The sequence below is a fragment of the Sturnira hondurensis genome, unplaced genomic scaffold (genome assembly GCF_014824575.4).
Source record: "Sturnira hondurensis isolate 20B ecotype Veracruz unplaced genomic scaffold, ASM1482457v3 Scaffold0020489, whole genome shotgun sequence".
Taxonomy (NCBI): domain Eukaryota; kingdom Metazoa; phylum Chordata; class Mammalia; order Chiroptera; family Phyllostomidae; genus Sturnira; species Sturnira hondurensis.
The window spans coordinates 6,377,588-6,396,059 of record NW_028093120.1 but is presented as its reverse complement, the minus strand read 5'-3'; the positions used below and the strand labels follow the sequence as shown (position 1 = coordinate 6,396,059).

Below are 18,472 nucleotides of genomic sequence, written 5' to 3'. Positions count from 1 at the left end.
TTAGATCTAAGGCAAGTCAGCACTTAGGGAGGGAAGTGAAGTGCAGCAATTCAACCCTAAGGGGCCTCAGCCCCTGAAGTCCATTGTTTACTTCCTTGCTGCTCTGCAAGGGCAGTGGGACCTGAGAATTTCTACGTGAAAGGAGCAATAAAAGCTGGTTGTCAAACACGGTGTTAAATTAAATATATAGCCACTGATGGCCTGCAATCAACGTGAAAGTCAGTAGCATCCACCATGTCTAAGAAAATGTCTTTAATTCACGTTTAAAATTGCGTCTCCTCTCCTTACCTTTTCTGTAGCATCCTGTAACTTTTATACCCCTTACAACCCTACCTGGTGGGTTCTGCATAAATACTTGCTAATCGTTACATCTGCTGTCACAGAGCTCAGGGGCCAATATGACAATAATTCCAAGAACAGGAAAGACCCAGTGTTACAAATGGTCTTCAGAAGCATGGCTGGCTAACAGGTGATAATATTCAATATTTACCTTAATCTTCAAACACATAATGTCATTTTACAAACACCTGTCTTAGTAAGACTGGTATCTATCACACAACTGGTGCGTAGAATATTTGTTAAAGAATGCATGAAGATGCTGCCCAGGAATCCCAACATGTGTCATATTTGTTAGCACGGCTTTGTGCTGAGGGAATGAGAGCACCTGAATATTGTTTACGAAAATAATAACAATCCTAATAATTACCAGGGAGTTGGCAGTCATATGTGATATAGTCTTCACAGCAACCCTGGAATGGGTACTGGTGTTACCCTCATTTTGCACATAAAGATTCTGAGGCTTTTAAGGGGTTAAGTCACTTGCCCAAATCCATGCAACTAGTTTCAAGGTAATTTTGAATCCAGGTCTGTCTGCCCATCTCCGAAGCTCAGACTGTTGACTAGTGGAAGAAGTAAGGCGTGCTTTTCCCCCTGGCAGTTTCTATGAAGCAAACCTCATTCTTTGTGCAGAAAGAAGAGCCAGGCATTACAGTCACAGATCTTAACATCTCTTCTACTGTGTAATGTGCAGCTAAGATGACTCTTTGAAAAGATAATTTTAACAAGGACATTTTTATGTCTTATAATTTCTAAACTCTGTCCTTTAAGCCCACTATCAGCCATCTCCTTTCAACTCTAAGGTTAATAGGCGAGCACCCACTTCTGATTTTATAGTGTATTGTGTGGTGTGGGTGTGTGACCAGAGACGTGACCCAGAACTAAATCAAGACGCCAGCCTCACTTCTCTTTCCAAGGAACCAAAATCACTGCTGCATCTGGCTAATGAGCTGCTGCCAACATTTCATTGTAAATGGGTTTACATGTCCACTGGAGAGAGCTTAAAATATGAAAACCTTTGAAAATGGATTCCGAAGGTGAAAAAAAGCATGTATTTCTAAAACAGAGTCTTATTCTTCCTTTTTTTTTTTTTAGAAAAATGGGTCTTGGGTTTTTAATTTCCTTGAGAATGAGCAGTGAATTGGAAACATGGTATTAAACAACACAAAACTGCTGTACTTTACTGTTTCAGTCCATGTGGTTTCTCCTAAAAAGCACAACTCCACAGTTGATGGGTTATACTCTCTTTTTCAATGGCTAATTTCCCTGTGAGCCTTTCTACAATTTTACAGAGTATTGATTTCAACCACTAGGTATTTTGCTTTAAAATGATCCAGGATTGAGCACTGCATGGAGGAGAGGTTAGGTTCATTAGATTTTGTAATAGCTCCATGGGTTCTTATGAATGTCAGGAAATGGTCTGTTTTCAGATCTTGCCTTTGATGATATAAAATAAAATAAGTACCTTTTATTGAATGCTTGCTAAGTGCTCATCACCATGCTATGGACTTTGTGTGTGTCATCTCATTACACTTACTTAATTTCACTAAGCCTCAGTTTTCTCATCTTAAAATGAGACCAATAATAGCTCCTGTCTCATAGGGTAATTTGAACATATTTGAGATTGCATGACTAAAAAATGGAATATCTGGGATATGACAAAAGGCATACTTAGCTCTAAAAGTCCAAGTTTGTAACTAGAATACAGTGGACACACAACATTCATACCTCAGTGTTTGTCCCCATGACTGTAACAGACTCTTTTATGGGAAAAGGGTGAAGCTGTTTCCTTGTAACTCTCCTTATACTCTCTGACCAGATACCTTTTTTAGAACTGATTTGAGCCATTCTCAGCTAAGACACCATTTCTTTTATCAGTTTGCTTTTATAGAAACTGTTTGGGTTTGCAGTTAGCAAAGTATAGCCTGTTTATAAGTTCCTAAACTCACAGAAAGGTCACTTGTCATGATTTACAGAGAGGAACCTTAGCAGGTGATTTACACATACACAGTGTACGGCTATTTTCTTACAGACTTTTCCAAAATATGACCCTACTGACTGACACCCAGAGCTTATCATATTTCCCCAACATATTTCTCTCTTGATCTCTCCAAGGGATTTTTTCATTCCAAAACATATTGGTGGCTTTAGGATGGAAGAGACAGCTAACTGTGAATCTGCAAAGCTGGCTTTAAGAGAGTACTCTGCCAGTGAAGCTGTAAAGCTCAGGGGGCCTTAGTTTTCTCATGTGCAAAATGGGAATAGCATTTGCCCTGCTCGCCTCCCAGTTTTTCAAGATAAAAATACACAGCATTTTACGAAGCAGAGGCAAGTGGCGTAATTCTTTAAGGCAAAGGGTTTGGGGCCAGAGAGAATTAGGGTTAAAGCCTGACGTTGATGCTTAGTGGCTGCAGGGTGTTGGTCACATTATTTAACCTAACAGAGCAAGAGACTGTGACGATGAAGTGAGATAATATAATCCACTCACAATGCAACAAGTCACAGCTAGTTGGCTGTCTTGATTAACATTGGGTTATAAATGGTGTGATTTCAATGTGAGAGAACAAGGAGATAGGATATAATAGAAAGACCTAGGTGAACTTGTGAATTCATGCTGTATGTAAGTTTGACAGGAGTTTTGGTGTTTAAATAAGATCTGCATTCTCCAAATCTTGCCAGCATGCACTAGATCATCAGTGATAAATTACAATGATGAAAGCATTTTCATTAAACTTTCCTTTCTCTGGAGAAAAGAATCTGTAGACTTTCTATTCCACTTGCCTTTTGACCCCATGTTTGGCACATGGAGTTCCTCAATAACTATTTATTAAGTATATAAGTGATATGTGTTTGTTTTTCTCCAGGACTTCTCCAAATGTCCTGTTTCTCAAGTTAACCAACACCGTTCACACAGTCTTCCAAAGACCTACCAAGTGCCTATTAAGTGCCTAGCTAATGAAGTTATGAACAGAAGAGATATGATGTATGCAAAGTAGTGAGAAAAGTTGCTTATTTTATATTTCCCCTGAATCAACAGGTGAATTTGATCATGCTTTAGACAAATTTCCTTTTTTAGAATCTGAAGAAAAGCCTGATGGTGCTAAAATAGTTCAGAGATCACTCAGCAGGACAGCAGTTAAAACAAAAGAAGAGTAAACCTAAAAATGATTTTTCTCTTTGTTTTCTGTGCAAACCAAGCTACTGATAAATTCCACTGAGTATCATAGTAAAAGGGGCTACTTCTACAGTATTATTATTATTATTATTAATTTTGGTTGTCTCTGTTTCCTAGAATGACTACAAGAAACTGTCGATGCAGTGCAAAGATTTTGTGGTCGGACTCCTTGATCTGTGCAGAAATACCGAGGAAGTCGAGGCCATTCTGAACGGGGACGTTGAAACACATGACAGCGGTGGAGATCCCAGTCGTCCAAACCTCAGCCGTTTAAAACTTGCCATTAAATATGAAGTAAAAAAAGTAAGGTCAGGCATGAAGCCCGTTTTATGTTATTTCAGTTTGTGTTGGTGCTAAATAAGGGTGAAGGGTTGGCGCAGCTAAATGAACTGGGTGTTTCTAGTTAACAGTTGCATTAGGCAGATGAATCCTAAGAGCCTCATTATGAGGCATCTCACCTACACTGAATGCCAGTCTTTAAAATCTTGATGTCCTCATGCAGTGATGTCACTTTCCTGTCCTTAACTAACGACATAACCAGAACCTCGTCCAAATCACAAGGCATTTGTTATGTGATGGGAACATCATTATTGAAGACCCATCTCTGTTTGTCATTATATTTCAGTTTCTTCTTCAATGCAATTGAATCTCCTCCAGAATCTCCTCTGATCTTTATTTGTAGAAGATTTTCACCCTGTCTCTATATAGTATCCCTCTCCTCAAATCCTGGGCTGCTTTCAAAGGTTATGTATGATAGCTTTTTAAAAACTTTTATTTTTTATTTTTTTAAAATATTTTATTTATTTATATTTAGAGAGAGGGCAAGGGAAGGAGAAAGAGCGGGAGAGAAACATCAATGTGTGGTTGCCTCTTATGTATCCCCTACTGGGAACCTGGCCTGCAACCCAGGCATGTGACCTGACTGGGAATCGAACCAGCCACCCTTTGTTTCACAGGCCCGTGCTCAATCCACTGAGCTACACCAGCCAGGGCTAAAAACTTTTTTAAAGCTAAGTTTTTTTCTTTCAAAATAGATGCACCAGTTTACACAGGCTGTAGTGGCCTATGACGGGGCATATTTCTTCCAATCACAATGTATTATTAAACATTACCATTCTGGGAAGATGAACAATTGATCTTGTTTTATCTTCAAGGTTAACCATTCTTAGGAATCATTTGTAGTTCCTTTATATAACCTGTCCTTTATTAATCTTTCAATATTCCTTATCATTTAAAAAATTTTAGGTATTTTTGTATATTAAATAATGTTGTCTGTCCTATGTGGAGGTCATTTTTTTAAAATAAATATGTGAGGCAAATTCACAGACATAAATAACAGTATGATGGATACCAGAAGGGAAAGGGGTCAGGAGAAGATGAAGAGAATAAAAGGGGTCAACTACATGCTGATGGGAGGAGTCTAGACTGTGGGTGGTGAGTGCACAACGCAGTATACAGATGATGTGTTAAAGAATAGTACATCTGAAACATATCGCATCCTTAACCAGCACTGCCACAAAAAAACTAATTTAATCAATTAAATATATAAGAGTTTTAAAAATCTGAAAAAAAAGTTTTTTTTTATTGAAATAGTTTATGGCACAGAAATAAGATAGACAGTCTATAAACAGACCCATGTATATAAATGAGAATTTAGTATAAAATAAGTTTAGTGCTTTATGTCAGTACAGGAAAGATAGTATACTTTTTGTGCGGGGGGGAGGAACCGGTCTTTATCTACAGCATTCCAGCCTTGGGCAGGGGCTCAGAGCTCTTCAGCTTGGAGCCCTTCCTTCCCACAAGATCCAGCACTTCCCTTGTTCCCCAAAAGGCTGCAAGCCAAAAACAAACCCAATAGTTCCCCATAGTCTTATCTTAAGCCAGTTGCTCAAGCAGTTCTCCTGTCTCTCTGGAAAGTTCCAAAGTTGCCATCTTCACGCAGCAGCTCTCTCCTTCAGGATCTGGGATATGCTGTTATCACCCTTCCTGTGCCCAGGAAAGCATGTGTCCTGGTGCACTGGATCATGGCGAAGTCCAGGAAAGGAACAAACCTCAACAGTCCAGAGAGAGTCCAGGTCTGCAAGGCAGTGGGTCAGCATCTTGCAAGGAAGGGTCCTGGTTGGCTTTGAAGTCTGCCAGAGTGGGCATGACCAAAGCAGCTTGCCTGCTTTTCTACTAGCCCGTGGCGGGCGAGCTCCTACAGCCTGCATGGCTCCTATCTCAATACTGGCAGCCTGCCAGAATCTACCTTTACTACCAGCTGCATCATGGCTTTCTCGGGGCTTTTCTACTCCTTTCCAAGCCACGTGGCCACAACCCTACAAACTGCCTAGCTGCTACTTCATTACCCGGAGCATGGCTCCTTCTATACCCTTTCAAACCAACTGCCCAGACCCCTCATGGCTCTCCATGGTTCATTTAAATCCTGACCTGAAGCCTCCTGTGGGTTTCCCCTGGACCACGGAGTCACTCTTGCCCTGCCGGGGGATGGCAGCCGATACGAATGTACACTATACTGGAGAACTGGTATACTTCTTTTTTAAAATGTATTTTACTGATTGTGCTATTATAGTTGTCCCATTTCCCCCTTTTTATTCCCCTCTACCCTGCACACCCCCTCCCACCCACGTTCCCCTACCATACTTAGTTCATGTCCAGGGGTCACACATATAAGTTCTTTGGCTTCTCCATTTCCTATACTATTCTTAACCTCCCCCTGTCTATTTTCTACCTACCATTCATGCTACTTACTCCCTGTACTTTTCCCCCCACTCCCCTCTCCTGTCCCCACTGATAACCCTCCATGTGAAAAGTGTTTAAACATCTGGACTAGCAGGGTCTTTACATTGTTCTTTCTAGTTGGAAAAAAACCATAATTATAAAAGTCCTTGTGTAAGCCATTGGTGAATCTTTTTATAATATTAAATTTCAAAAAGCGTTCTATGCCTTGAAAGAAAGCCCGTTGGTTACAAAGGAAAAGCTTAATAAACTGGAACCTTCACATTTATATAATACATATTAGAACATTCTGCTGTCCTGCTTGGAGCCTGTCGGCTAGATGGTTTCTGTTTGTTCCTTAATCCTGACAATATTTTTCATGGGAAAGCACAGAACAAAATATCAGAATAAAAGAAACTAGCTTATGGTGAACTTTTCCTCAATTAAGATGTTAAATGTCTTGTCATTTTCTTGCTAGTTTGTAGCTCACCCAAATTGTCAGCAGCAGCTCCTGTCCATATGGTATGAGAACCTTTCTGGTTTGCGGCAGCAGACGATGGCAGTCAAGTTTCTCGTGGTCCTGGCCGTCGCCGTCGGACTGCCCTTCCTGGCTCTTGTTTACTGGTTTGCTCCATGCAGCAAGGTATGTCCTTGAAATCTGGGCCTCTGGTATTTGCTAGAAGTATGTCTAGGGACATGTATCAGAGCCAGTTATGCATGGAAAATTATATTTCCCAAATGAAAATTTTATGAAGGTCACATTCAGCTTAAATAATCTTATTGTTTTTAATGTTGCAAAAATAACATATGTTAGCTAGGAAATACAGTAAAAAATGGAAAGAAGGGAAAATTCACCTGTAATACCATCACTGTTAATGTGTAAAAGAAAGCCTCAGTTACTATGTTAGTGTATTTCCTTTTAGTCTTCCTTTTCGTCTTTTCTCTAGGCATATATTTTTATATGTTTAAATGAGATTTCCATATGTATTGAGCAGATATTTCAAATAACATCTTAAAAGACAAACATGGTTTCTCTCTATTATTTTTCCTCTGGCAAAGTTTGAGATGAAAATTTTTGTAGCTAGGTAATCTTAACTTAAATAAGGCACAGTCATATCAAAACCAATATAATACTTGTTTCGTGAAGAATATTTAATTTAGGAATGGCATACAATGCAACATGATAGCAAAGACAGCTTTTTTCCCCCGCAAAATCTATGTGCCCAGGCTTTGTGAAAATACATTCACATGGACTAGCCCTTCATCAGTGTGACAGAACGAGTTTGAAAATGCTCAGATGTCTGAATTTTGTTAACAAGCGCAGACATTTGTCGTCCTGCATTGCCAACAATCTTATTTCCCATGCTTTCGAAGCCACCTTTCTAGGCCTATTTCAGTTACAATTCTGAGGGTCAGACTGAAATAATTCTAAAGTTATATAGCAACATGTCTGTTGGACCATCTATTTCTGAGCTCTGCAAAAATGTCAGTTGAATCACTTGCTGTTCTTAAACATGGGCATGACACATTTTTAAACATTTGTAAGTGTGTGGGTACAAACACAAATATCGCCATTACTAATATAGTGTTTTATTACTCAGTCACATATTTTGTGCTTTAGCCTTATAGGGACCTTTCTCATCAGCTTTGCATAGAAAGCTTGTGCAAAATCTTTTTTTTTCAAAATAGTGTGGACTTCATAATTACTTCTAGTGAGTATGATAGGAACTGCCAGAAACTAGGCGTTTTCTTAAGAGTATAGAATCTATCACCACATTTCCCCCCTTAAACTATCGCCCCAAATTCATCTCTTATAAATAAAATATAAATGAAGAAAATAGTGAGATTTGCTAAATGAGAAATTTATAGCACAGACTTTCTTCTAGAAAGTTACAATTTTTTCTTCCTTCTTTCATAGGAATCACAGATTCCACTTATAAAATTCTAAATTGTTCTTATGGGAACAAAAACTACATCTAAGTATATCGTTTCTGTTCTGCTTCTACTAACATTTCTTGACTCTTCAGAGGAGATGAATTAACAGGGGAGGCGTTTCTGAATTATATCATTCTGTGATGAAGTACATTATATTTTCTAAACTGAATAATTGTCCTTTCCTTTGTCCAGTGAGTTCAAAAAACATAATGTCTCCCAGAGTGTTTGCTCTTTTGAAGGAGATTATTTTTAACAGTCCTTAGAGTTACACGTTTCCTAAATTTTGATTGAATCCTAATTAACCTGATTTCCTTCAATATTTCTTCATCCCTGGCCATGTTTCTTTCTGGCATCTGTTTTCCATCCTTGTTTATGAACGCTGAGGCAAACAATCAAATTAAAAGGGCACTGTCGAGGTATTTTCTTCTCATACTAAAATCTATTTTACTGGTTGTTATTTAGCCTTTGAAGCATGATGGTAAAATCCATTTTATAGTTGTTCCATTTAACGATGAGCATAAACATAATTTATAGGCTACAGAATTTATTTTTTATGAGGGAAGATTACTTAAGGTACGTTGATGCTTTTACTGAAAGTACTATTTTAAATATTTAAAAATTTCTAATACATCCATTCGTGTTTAGTCAGCTCCAACTGTAGGCCTCTGCGCACTGACAGATGCTTGTTTCTGGTTGCAGTTGGTTTTCTTTCTTCAAATTCACCTTCTTCTCTTTTCAGAAACCGTTTTCTGTCTTAACTTGTTTTCTTTTTCCACTGTATCCCAGATATCAGTTACTTTATGCTCATTACAATGAAATAGGTCATGCTGTGATTTCAAATTATTTTCGTTTCAGTGAGTGTCAGCATTTTTCTCTTTTGGTATTTTGTAGTTAGGTACTTGGTCATCAATGAGTACTTCAAAGAGTATGATATACAATATTTCAAAGCAAATATTTCTTTCAATGCTTTCACTCAATAGTTTGCCAGGTACATTAATTGTTCACATTGTTCAATTGATGAAGTCTCTCCTTTAGAGTTATTTTTCAGATATTTGTTTCATCTGAGAAGATATAATTGACAAATTTTACTAAAATGGAAAACCATCTAAATTCCTAAAGTCCATGAAATGGTGCCAAAATCTGCTTTTGTTTAAAGAAAAAAAAAAAAACGCCATTCTCAGTGATTTTGTTAGTGGAAAGATAGTACCAGGTGTTAACCTCAGGTCTACAAACTCAGTTCTTGAGTTCTGGCTAAGAGAAGAAGCCGAGCGAAGACTCACGTTATAAGAGAAAGTTTATTTAGGAACATCACAAAGGTAGAAGAAGAGAGCCATAGAAGATCAGGGGGTGGGGGGAGGGAGAGAGAGGAACATTGATGGGACAGAGAAACATCAGCTGGTGGCCTCCTGGACATGCCTGGCCGGCAGCTGAATATGCAGCCTGGGCATGGGCCCTGGGGAGGTTGGTCTGTGGGACAATGCTCCATCCCACTGAGCCACACCAGCCAGGGCAAACTTTTTCTTTTTTATTTGCTTGTTTGCTTTTCTTTTGAACTAGAATGTTTAATAAGCAGCAAAAACACCTGGTTTGATTCTCCTTTGTTCCTTCTCAGTAAAATAAAGGAGTAATGTTACTTAAAGGCCAGTAACTCCATGAAGAAGGCAGGCCAGCCGGGTCAGGAGGGAGGCGCAGATCAGAGACCATGCCCTGAATAAGTGAACAATGACTCTGGATGTGTCCAGGATAGCAAAACTCAAGTTTCGGAGTTTTCAGACTTGTGGCATGCTCTATTGTAGATAGCTTTATTCCCTGTTCTATGTCCCCAACCTGTTCTCTTCTGCTTCTCTTTTGCCTTCTCCTTCTCCTATTGTGCTCTCTTGTGTTTTGGGTAACTTTGTAGAATATTTTGAAGGTTGCCTCTGATTCTTTCTGGAACAAGGCAGAAAATAAATTTTCCACAGATTTCACTACTAACAGTCATCACTCCAATCACAGTTTTCCACAGCAGCCAAATAAATTGAGAACTTTGAAAAATTAGTTTAGGATTTATAAAAGCTGGGTAAGATGGCAGCATAGGTAAAGACCATACAAGCCTCCTCCCACAACCACATCAAAATGACAACTAAATTACAGAACAGCATCATTCACTAGTGCTCAGAAGTCTGGCTTACTGGAATTCCTACAACTAGGGAATTAAATAAGAAGCCACATTGAGGTTATTAGGAGGGATGGAGACATGGAATGAGCTGGTCTTATACCCACACGTGGTGGATTAAAATTGGGAGGGGTATCTTGGCTGAGGAACAAGGGGTCCCAGCCTCACACCGGGGCCCCCATCCCATAAAGAGGAGTCTTCATAACCACTGACTGTATAAACCAGCAGGGATTGTACCTGAGTGAGACACAGGGCTTCTGGAGTCTGAGGCTTTCTTCATAAAGGGCCTGTGCACAGACTCAAACTCACTCCTTCTGAGCTCCAGCTAATATGATATTGTATGTCAACTGTAATTCAAAAATAAAAATAATTAAAAATGAAAAAGTTTTATAATAGTTTTTCCATGAGGGACTTATTAAATCTTGTGCTACATTTTTAATTTGTTACAATACATTATTAAAATAAATCATATCTAAAACATTATAGAATTAAAATCATCCATGTGATACACCATGGAAAAAGACATTAACAATGTACTAATGTTCATGTGTTAACAGTCTGTATTTGAAAGAAAGCACAGCTAAGGACAACATGCAAAGGAACATGAAGCCTGCTTTGCTTCCCATTTGTTTTAACCTTGCCTTCATTTGATTTTTTTGAGTTCTACTTAAATAGGGTAGAACTCTCTAAAAAAATTAAGAAACACTCTTCAAGTCAAATAACAAGACTTCTTCTGGAATTATGGTTTTTAGACATGATTTTTATAGAAAATTTTCACAAAGGAATTTTGGACTGGTTCAAAATATATCTATCTAGATGGAGACACCCACTTAAAACTGTACAGAAAGATATAGATACACACATGTACATGTTCTTGTGCAAATATTCCGATGCCCTGTCTGGCCTTAGATTCTAAATTTGAGAGACAGGGAACTGAACTATATGATTTATTCTAGGGTTAACTTTCAAGATTTTGAAAATTATATAGACAAATAAAACTTATAGGAACAGAGAACATTGACTGCATTCCTTCCATAATAGCATTTAGTTTTTCAGCATTTAAAAAATTTTTTTAAATTAAAAAAATTTTCAACTGCTGTTGACATTTGGTATTTTATTAGTTTCAGGTGTACAGGCATACTGGTTAGATATTTATATAACTTATGAAGTGATCCCTCCAATAAGTCTAGTATCCCCCTGGCACCACTCATAGTTATTATTCATAGTTATTATTCATAGTTGTTCATAGTTATTATTCACTTAAAAGGCCTTCTTTGTTTTCTCTAAGAGTTCACATACACCTATATATGTACTTTAATGATAAAATAACAAATTATTTTGCAAACCAAATGAACTCTAAAACAAGAATGCCTAGGTTCAAATTTCAGCTTGGCCATTTATGAGTTTGATGGCCTTTAAGCAAGTTTCTGGACTTCACTTTCTCAGCTTTTTAATCTGTAAAAGAGGTATTCTACTATCCCCTAACCCCTTTGGATTATAATGATTACGTGAGTTAACAATAAAACACTTAAAATAATACTTGTCACATAACAAATATTGTGTTGTTGGTATTTTTATTAATTTATGAATTTTCCTGTAATCATAAATTCTTTTGGAAGGCCGTTGAAAGCTATGGGCCCTCTTCTAAGGAAAACACTGCATGCACACACTGAGTTTTGTTTCACATTTCAGCGATGTCCACAGCCCTTGAGACCCACCCTGGACACACACCATCCTTCTGCCCCAACTAGAGTCTGTGCATCCCAGATGGAAATGAATCCTGTACTACAGAGGCACGAGAGCTTTTATTGTCTCCATATTTCATAGGAAGAATTTGATTTTCATGTAATTTAGGAAATTTGCTCATTTCCACTTAACTAATGAAGGAATGAAACTGGAACTTGAACCTACAGTGTTGGACTTTAAGTCCAGTGTCATTCCAGGACATTGTTCCGATACATCATGGAAACTGCCCTGCCGTCCTGTCCTCAGTTGACAGTTCTTTGCTTGGTGCCCATGAATTGTGCTCTGTTTACAGCATCACCCAAATAGTGATGTCACTCGGGCCTGATTGTACTCAAGGCAGTGAAATATACAGGCGGACGACAAGCAAGGCAAACATCCAGCCAGGGATCTACGCATTGCAAAGTAGACTCAGTGTAATACTTTTATTGCTGCTTCCTCAATACTTCATGACCACTAAATTTATTTGCTTTTTATGGATAATGATGATATTAGGCTCTGCCTAATACAATATTATTTTGTCAGTGCTATGTAATGTTATAAAAGTTTAAATATCATTTAATAGAAAGGTTAATTTATCAATCTAGAACATCAACATACGTAGAGGAGGAATAGGTCAAAAATTTTATAACAGCACAAAGAATCATTTTATTACTGGTCATGTAGTTATACATCATTACTTTAGGAGAATATTGGAGTATGCATGTGCTTATTCTTGTGTACACACTTGTGGGTTTTGGAAAGCATAGAAAACAAAGCTGAAATTTTCTTTTGGTGTGTGTTGCGGCAGATGGGGAAGATAATGCGCGGACCATTCATGAAGTTCGTAGCGCATGCAGCCTCCTTCACCATTTTTCTGGGACTGCTAGTCATGAATGCAGCTGACAGATTTGAAGGCACCAAACTCCTTCCTAATGAAACCAGCACAGATAATGCAAAACAGCTGTTCAGGATGAAAACATCCTGCTTCTCATGGATGGAGATGCTCATTATATCCTGGGTAATAGGTAAAGACTGATTTTCTGTCGTGTATTTTTGCAGCCTTAGCAGTTGGGATGAATGACACAGACTTCTTCACAAACCAGTTATACAAATGTGTACAGTGTGATACAATGCTCCACACACCATGATTTTCTTTGTGTTTTTAAAGCAGAGTTGTCTCGGGTTTATCATCAGTGCCTAGTCTTTTTCACATGCCCCAGGAAAAACTCAGGAAGAAAATAAACAGGAAGGTATTAATCAAATACCTCAAGTGATAAAAAATTATATTTTGGGAGAGCTGTTACTTAAAGCTTAAAAACAACCATATGATTTTACAGTAAAATTTAATACTAACTGAAACTCATAATCACTCATTTTGGAACATTATGTACATGAAATTGTTCAAGGCACTTTATATACATCAAATCACACAATCGCTCTGTTTCTGTTTTCTTCTCTGTGACATGATAATCACATCTACCTTTCACCGTTTATGTGAGGATTAAGTAATTTGCTTTGGTGCTCCCGGGCGGTAAGCGAAAGAGAGGGAATGTGGTGTTAACGACCACACTATTTGTCAATCAGTCATACCTATGACTTGTCGTTACATAGAAGGCAAATGGAAGATACTTGAACTTGATATTTATGAATGAATGAGTTCAATAGCTATTAAGTGTCTTCTTTTAAGTAGTGGGGCTACTGAGGTGAATGAAACACAATCCTTGCACTCAAGAAAGTTAAATCAGGGGGCAGGTCAATAAGTAAATCGGTAATAAAATGTGATGAATACTATAACTGAGGAGCAGTTTGGAAGTTGAGAATGCACACAGATTGAGCATCTCAAGCTGAGTGAAAGGGGAAGGGGCAAAAAGACTTTGGACAGGACTTTGATCTGAGGCTTTGAAGATAAGGAAGTGTTAACCGAGTCTAGTGGTTAGGGGAGAGTAAAGACACTGCAGGCGTGGAATCGTCAGATGTGGAGATGTGGGTCTAGGCCCACACCTGGCCCACTCGAACAGTTAGGAGTAGGCCCAGCTGAGGCACAGGTGCTTCTGTGGCTGTGGAGGGTGGGAGAGAAAAGCGGTGCAGTGGTCAGAGGGTGATTTTCAGCATTTGTGATATGACCAGGTCACTCACATTTTAGAAAGGTCACAGCGGTTGTGAGGTAGAGGGTGGCTTAGAGGAGGCGATAGATGATTGGATTCCTGTGAGGGGGATGAGGGCTGGAATTGAGGGGATGGGGAAAAGGACTTGAGACCTTCTTAAAAGACACACTCCAGAAAACTCAGTGGAAAGGGAGAAATGTGGATTCTGCCTGGGACAACTAGTTGGTGACCGCAATTCTCTGAGGGGGAATGTAGAAAGAAGATCATGCTTGGGTCTGGGAGGAAAAAACGCCATTTAGTTTGGGTTGTGACCGACTTTGAAGTGTCCGTGGAATTTCCATATGAAGACAGCTACTAAATAAAAAATACGACCCCTGGGAGAAGCCTGGGTTGTGGATAAACTTTTAGCAACTTTATTTCCTAGATGGTACTTAAGGCCCTGATTGTGCATGGTATGGCCTGTGGTGGAAATATATAGGGTGTAAAGAGAAGAGAGCTCAAGGAATCTTCATTCAAAACCTTCAGTTAGTTAAACCATGAGCTGGGTTCTTCCCTAGTGGTCTGGAGAAACATCTATAGTCAGTTTACATCACTTACACAGGGCTTCCCAACCTCTGCACCTTGGATGGGTACCAACTGGGCCTGTTAGGAACCGGGCCGTCGTGCAACAGGAGATGAGCTTGAATGTAATGTACTTGAATGATCCCCAAACCATCCCCCTCCCACCCTGGCCTGAGGAAAAATTGTCTTCCACAAAACCAGTCCCTAGTGCCCCCCAAATTTGGGGTCTCCTGATAGGGCATAGAATGTCTTCTTGGCGTCCTCAACAATGAAACCCAATAGTATGATCAATGAAAAAATTACGAAGCACTGTGCAGATTACCATGTGATTATTTTAAATGCACCTGAGGTGATTCAACAGCATTGTTATTCAAACCTCCTGAATCATCTTATTTCTTGACTATGATGCAAAGAGATAAGTGGATAGTGGCTTACAATATAAATTGTATCTTAGATAAAGAAGGGCTGGGAATTTACACTGTTTATTTTCTAATTTAATTAATATTTACCTCCCACTATTAAACTGTAACATAAAGTACCCTTCATCTCCAATACTTGATTTAAAATAAGAATAAACAATCATTTGGACATTGCCTTGATCTTATTAGACTAAAAGCTTATGTGTTATAGTTTATCTTTTTATGTACTAGTATATGTAAAGTACATGATACAGTGTTTAGCACACAGGAAAATTTCAATAAATTTCAGATAATTATTATTGGACTCTTCACTAAGAATTCATATTCTACTTTTTTTAAAGATTTAATTTATTTATCTTTAGAGGGGAAGGGAAGGAGAGAGGGAGAGAAATATCAATGTATGGTTGCCTCTCTTTCGTCCCCTGCTAGGAACTGGCCTGCAACCCAGGCATGTGCCCTGACTGGGAATTGAAACGCGGTTGGTTGTTTGGGTTGCAGGCCCACGCTCAATCCACTAAGCTACACCAGCCAGGGCCATATTCTACTTTTATATAGGAATGGTAGTTCCTACTGAAAATATACCAAGCAAGACAGATCATTTAATGTAAAACATTGAAAATTATATTTTATATAAGGAGATTAGATATAATGAATATCCATTTTATTCTTTTTTTTTAATTTTTTCTTTTTTTAATTTTTAATTTTTTAAATTTTATTCATTTATCTTTAGAGGGGAAGGGAAGGAGAGAGGAAGAGAAACATCAATGTATGGTTGCTTCTTGTGCATCCCCTGCTGGGAACTGGCCCCTGCAGGGAACTGGCCTGCAACCCAGGAATGTGCCCTGACTGAGAATCGAACCGTGATTGTCTGGTTCACAGGCCCACGCTCAATCCACTGAGCTACACCAGCCAGGGCTTCCATTTTATTCTTTATCACAGATAATTCATTCTCCCTATACTAATATTTTATTACAAACATTAGGTGTTTTTTCTTTTTCACATAGAACCCTAAACTAAGGATACTGGAATAACTTGCAATTTTATGAATAAACACACTGTTCTTCAAATTATTGGCTGCTAACCTTTATATTTGATTGCAGAGATTTTCTTATAGTGTTTACTTAGAGGGAAAACAATGAACAACTCAGAACAGACGACTGATATTTTATCACATATATTAGATGTCTGGTTCAGTTTCTGACACTGGTATTTTTCTTTTTGAAGTTATTCTTAAACAAGAGTTGCTGTACCTTCTGGAAATATTAATAAGTGGTCTACTTAGGTTAGATGCCAGTGTCTTGAGGGGAAATGATTCTCATTGTTGGTCACGGAAAGCAAATTTATCTAATTTTTGTTGTTGATAAAAGCAAAAAGGCTGACAGACAGACTTGACATTCCAGGAGATCTTGACAAAGCTGAGTGGCGAGCTCAAACCAGTGAGAGGAGGTGAAGCAGGGACATGCTCGATGCCACTTCACGTGAAAGGGTCCAAAGGAGCACTTTCTACTGAACGCCCAGTGTGAGCTGCCGTGGAAGCAAGTGCAACGCTCTGTTGACTCTTCAAAGGACAGGACTGCAATCAGGGCTGTCATTAGCCCACTGGTCCGTGCTCTGGCCAGGCCACACATGCAGGGCTAGGTGTGGCTCCAGGTGCCCCACACAGGCCATTGGCGTACTGGGGAGCACCCCAGGGAGAGCAGCCGGAAGCATGATGCCCCTCCCCAGGACTACACCTGCGGGAGTGAGGAGGCTTTACCTGGGATGATGGGGGAGGAATGGAATCCAGAGGTTGTGGAGCCTGAAGATCATTTGTTTGGAGAGCCTCGCTTAGAGAAAAAGAAGACAATACTCAGCTTCAGAAGGAGCCTGGGCACATAAGGCATCTTGAAACTTCAATTTCACTAGCTTCATGGTAAATCTGTCTCTGCTGGGAAAGAATAGATTTAATGAGCACACTGGTATTTTTGTTTTATTTTATTTTATTAAAAAAATTAAAGCAGTGGGAGCAGACTTTTTCTCTACTGCCCTAGAGAGCAGAATTGGGACCAACAGGTCCACATGGAGAGCATACTTCCTGCAAACCAGCAATGGGGTGAGCAGCCTTCAGATGTAGTGAGCACCTTGTCTCCAGACGTGTTCAAGCAGGGGCTTGGTCCCCGTGGAGAAGCCCCTTGCTTGCAAGAGAAGTTGGTTTAGACAGGGGATGTTGAATTGCGCTTGGCAGCTCCTGAGGGCTCTCAGGGAAGATAAAACAGGGACTCTTTCTTCAGGCAGAATAGTTCACTGTATTTGTTTTATTTTTAAGCTTTGGTAAGATATTTTTATGAATAATTTTATGAGAGAAAGAGAGAAGGTGGAGAAATGAGAGGGTGAAGGAGGAGAAGCTTTGCAAACAAATGGATGAGCCCAAATGTCCCATTAACCCCTATGCTTCTGTTCTCTAAATTGTCCTTGTCTCCTATTGAGGCCGGCAGGAACCTAGGAGCCACAAAACAAAAGCTGCCTTAGGTATTTTCATCCCTGCTCACAGTTTTGGGGGATAAGGCAGGAGGTGTGTGTTGGAGTGTGCAGATGGGGTATATCCTGTTTTTAATTTGATCCACTAAAATATGTATGAATTTAATTCCAGTGTCCTCTTAATGTGGAAGAATTCAAAATAGAGTGATGAAGTTATCTTCTTATAAAACCATGTACTCTATGGTGCACTGAATGCTAATTTTGAGAAAAGCACATAGTAAATTAGCTGGCAGAGACCCTTCACACCTAGGTTCTCTGTTAGAGGTTCATGGGAAATGTGAGAATCTGGGGCAGGTGTTGCTGTGAGGAAGGGGAGAAGATTATTTCAACTAAGGAACTATGAACGACTTCTTGATGGAGGTAGATTTTGATTGATTGCTGGAATCTAAAGATTATATTCCTCCACATGGCCCTTGGAGGAAGCAGGATTTCAGATATAGGGTATCTTAGAGGTAGTAGGGGAAAAATCAGTTTCTATAATAAAGTAACCTTCTTCAAATTAAGAAATAATATATGTGGTAATCACAGAAATTAAAAAATAGTAAGTGCTCAATAAATGCCATTGTTTTCCCCAGTTGCCAGATACTGTGCTATGCAAAGATATAATTTTGTTTCATTCAAAATCATTCAAAGATATGATTTTGTTTGGTTCATGACACCTCTGTGAAATAGGCACAAACTCCTATCAAACTCATTTTACAGAATGAGTTCTAGAAGGTTTAAGCAAGTGGCAAAAGATTGTACAGCTAACAGGCGGGGACGCAAGTTCTCAAATTCATGGCAATCTGATCCCAACACTTATGTTCCCGAGTACTACGCTAAGTTG

At 39.0% G+C, this 18,472-nt stretch overlaps 1 protein-coding gene across 1 annotated transcript in view; it reads left to right on the top strand.

Moving 5' to 3' along the window:
- The window catches only part of TRPC6 (transient receptor potential cation channel subfamily C member 6), a 126,818-nt gene that overhangs the window by 88,050 nt on the left and 20,296 nt on the right, over positions 1-18,472 (top strand). Inside the window, exons 3-5 of the mRNA XM_037029742.1 lie at positions 3,629-3,814; positions 6,708-6,872; positions 12,853-13,069. Of these exons, the coding sequence (XP_036885637.1) occupies positions 3,629-3,814; positions 6,708-6,872; positions 12,853-13,069 (568 nt within the window). The remainder of the gene's footprint in view (positions 1-3,628; positions 3,815-6,707; positions 6,873-12,852; positions 13,070-18,472) is intronic.